This window comes from Galeopterus variegatus, unplaced genomic scaffold (assembly GCF_000696425.1).
Source record: "Galeopterus variegatus unplaced genomic scaffold, G_variegatus-3.0.2 Scaffold46375, whole genome shotgun sequence".
NCBI lineage: Eukaryota > Metazoa > Chordata > Mammalia > Dermoptera > Cynocephalidae > Galeopterus > Galeopterus variegatus.
The window spans coordinates 1,509-4,845 of NW_007772486.1; the positions used below are offsets into that span (position 1 = coordinate 1,509).

The following is a 3,337-nucleotide window of genomic DNA, read 5'->3' on the forward strand; positions in this document are numbered from 1 at the left end:
TGCAAAGGCCCTGAGGCAGCACAGCTTGGTGTGATCAGGAAACAGAAAGAAGGCCAGTGCAGCCAGGGCATGGGGAGGCCTGGCCCAGTAACAGTGAGCCAGAAGCTGGGATTTTACTAATTGCAGTGGGAGCCCCCCGGGGAGTTGAAGCGGGGCAGGGCAGTGGCGTGGGAGCATGACTGAGCAAGCTGGAGTTTACCTCTAAGGTTTATGCTTTCACGCATCCTCTGAAAGACACTTCACTTCCTTTCTTTAGAACCATAATCCCCTTGGTTAACTTTAATAACCAGCGAGGACATTTTCCAGGCTGTTTAATTTTATTAAAAGATTCAAATTTGATGATAAGTGGTATCATGGTTGCTTCAAGCCTCGGATGTAAGACTGACTCAGCCATGGACATATTATCGACACCCACTGTCATCCCCCACCCTGGTGTAGTCTAAGACCGTAAATAATCTAATTATTCCTTGTACTTTGGCAAATATGCCAGAAACACTTATAGCTGTCTGAGACCTACAGAGAATATTAACTTGGTGTTGCTTTTTTTTTTTTTCAAGGAGAATGGGTAGTATGTTAGAGCAATTTCAGTGGACTGATTGAACCCTATGCAATTTCAGGGAGGACAAGGGCTTCCCTCTGAAAGCATCATTAGCTTCACAGACAATGGTTCAAAATCTGTGATAAGAGCCAGAGATAGGGATCGGGAGGAGGAAGGAAGCTGCAAATCATCGGCACACTGTCCCGAGAACTCTAGAGCCCACCAGGATGCCAGTTAATTTTGCAGTGTACAGATGAGGGCCTGGGAACACAGGCAGGGTCCTTGGAGGGGCACAGTCTGTCCCCACCATGATGACAGCCTCCTCCGAGTACGGGACGCCGGTACATTAGCATTCTGGCATGAAGGCTGGGCGAGGCGAAGCTTCCTGTCTCCTGTGTCCAGATGTTGCTATCTAGCCTGATGACCCTGACCTCTCCTAGGGAGGTCCCAAAGACACATGCTTGGGGTTAGATCCATCTCCATCAGTGAAGCACAGGGAAGCTTGAAAACAGAGGACGGCTGTGCAGGGCTAATTACAGAGCATGTTAGTGTTACCGCTATCATTAGTATTAATTACTTTCCAAAGGCTGGGAACGCTGCTTTCCTCCAAAGACCTGCCCCTGGCAGTGGTGCACGCTGGCTTTCGCTTGGCATGGGCGAGGGAGGCTGGGAGGAGCCTGCTCAGGGGAGGCCACACTTCTCCACTCAGATGGAGCCCTGTTCCTTCGTGTGCTGGCCCGGGAGGGCTGGATTTATTTGCACGCAGTGTCGACAGCTTGAGGTCTGACTTGCAGAAGCACAGACAGATGCAAACGAATGCCAGCACTCAGAACTCAAGAAAGCCGAGTTGCCCCCGAAGAGACAAGCCCTCTGCCAGAAAGCTGAGAAGTACTGAAAGCCTGCAGCAGCATCTTTAATTCATTGCCCCGTTTTGAGTTTGTATTGCTAAATTCAAATTAATAATCTTTAAGCAACAACCCGCAGACTCGGCAGAGCAGCAGGCATCGTCCCTAGGCAGGATCTCAGGTGTCGTCTCGCTCTCATTGCACAAAATCTCCAGGGCACAGGAAGAGGAGGGCAGGGGCTGTCAGACAGGGAGTCTCAGGGTGGTCCCCGACCCGTGCCTGTGAGAAGGAAAGAACAGAAATCGGGAGTGAGCGTTTAGGAATTCATGTAGCAATCAACATCGCTGCCACATCCAGGCGCATAGCATAGACTCTGCAGGCGCTGCTAGGCTCAGGTGCTGATCTGCTTGGGACACAGGCTGAGTTTAGAAGCAGTGGTACTGTGTGTCCATCCACGACAGGGTAGAGAAGATTGGTCCTGCCCCACGGACAGCTCGAGGGGCTCAGTGCCAGGAGGAATCCGCAGGCTCAGACGGGTGTCCAGCGGCACAGTCTTGAAGTGGAAGACCAATGTCATAGCCACCAGAGGAAGGCCAGCCCTAGAACTAGGAGCAGAAGGGGGAGAGGGGCTACAGGGAGACAGGGGCCTCCACCGCTGGGGGGTTTCTGCAGCGGAGGCCTGCGTTGCAGGGGCCTGGAGAGGTTGCCGGCCTCCCCGCCACAGAACACCAGGGGCGCTTGGTAGGAGGTGGGACGCTTCTCCGGGGTGTCGGGACTTGACCCGTCGGTGGGCCTTTGTCCGATGAAGAGTAGACTTTGCCCTTGAGGGTCCTGCTCCATCTTGAAAAGCTCGTACTCCACGTGCGGGAGCCTGATGCCCAGTGGCAGGCACCCGTTGGTGGCTGTGACATCCCGCTCGGTGCCCACGGACCAGGCCCCTGGGCCCCCGCAGCTGCTCGGCTCAGAGAAGTTGAGCATGGCCGTGGTGGCCTGGTCCATGGGGGTCACGTGGGCCTCCGTGACCTGGAACACCAGCTCAGTGCCGCCGCGCACCCTGGCGGAGGGCGTGCCCCTGCTGTAGTGGCCAGCTGCGTGCACGGTGAAGGTGGGCTGCCGGCAGGCGGGGTCCGAGAAGTGCCGGTAAATGCCCTCCCAGGAGCGGCTGTGCCCGTGGAAGGTGAAGAGCCGGGTGAGGAAGAGCACGGCCGGGCGCACCTCGCAGTGTGTGCTGGCCCAGCAGCCGCCCAGGCGCAGTGGCAGGCTCGGCCGGGGGCGCAGCACAGGCGGCCGGTGCTCGTTGGAGCGCGCGATGAGGACGCAGGCCGGGCAGGGTCGGGAGTGGTGCTGGCGAGACACAAAGGGGAAAGGGTGGTTGGCACTGGTGGAGAGACTGGGGTGCGGCCTGGAGTGGAACCCCAGCTCTGTAGGCAGTCATCACCCGTCTGTCTCCCTCAGCCCCTGCCCCAGCCCACCCCTGGGCCTTTGCACGTGCTGTCCCTGCCACCTGGAACTCCCAACCAAAAGGTCTCAGCTCAAAGACAGGCCCTGAGAGACCTTTCCTGGTAGCCCCATGTAAAGTAGCCCCCAGGGACGATCACATCACCCTCTTTTATTTTCTGAATCGACATAGCATTCCCTAATATTTACTCGTCTCTAGAAAGCGGGGGCTGTTCCCCTGTGGCTATTGGATCCTGCCAGGGTCTAGCACAGCACAAGCTCCCTTTAATGTTTTTCTTTTTCCTTGCTCATGGTTCCTTTCCTTCACTTTTTTAGGTGCTTTCTAAGTGCCAGGAACTATGCTAAGTGTTCCCATGCAACCACTACACGTTAAGGCCTAGGAAGCTGAACCCAGGGGCCAGCTGGTGGGCCCAGGTTGTCCAGCCTGGAAGTGGCAGAGATGAGCTGAAACGCAGCCTGGCTTAAGCCTTGCCTGTCAGACCCCCCCCCCCCCCCC

The 3,337-nt window shown here is 56.2% G+C and overlaps 1 protein-coding gene across 1 annotated transcript; it reads right to left on the reverse strand.

The window, feature by feature from the left end:
* Positions 1-1,956: 1,956 nt before the first annotated feature.
* Positions 1,957-2,727, reverse strand: LOC103584192 (protein APCDD1-like; the record flags this gene model as incomplete). Its single annotated transcript, XM_008565289.1, has 1 exon — positions 1,957-2,727. A coding segment is annotated over one exon (771 nt), but the record flags the coding sequence as incomplete, so codon positions are not given.
* Between the last annotated feature and the right edge of the window lie 610 nt (positions 2,728-3,337).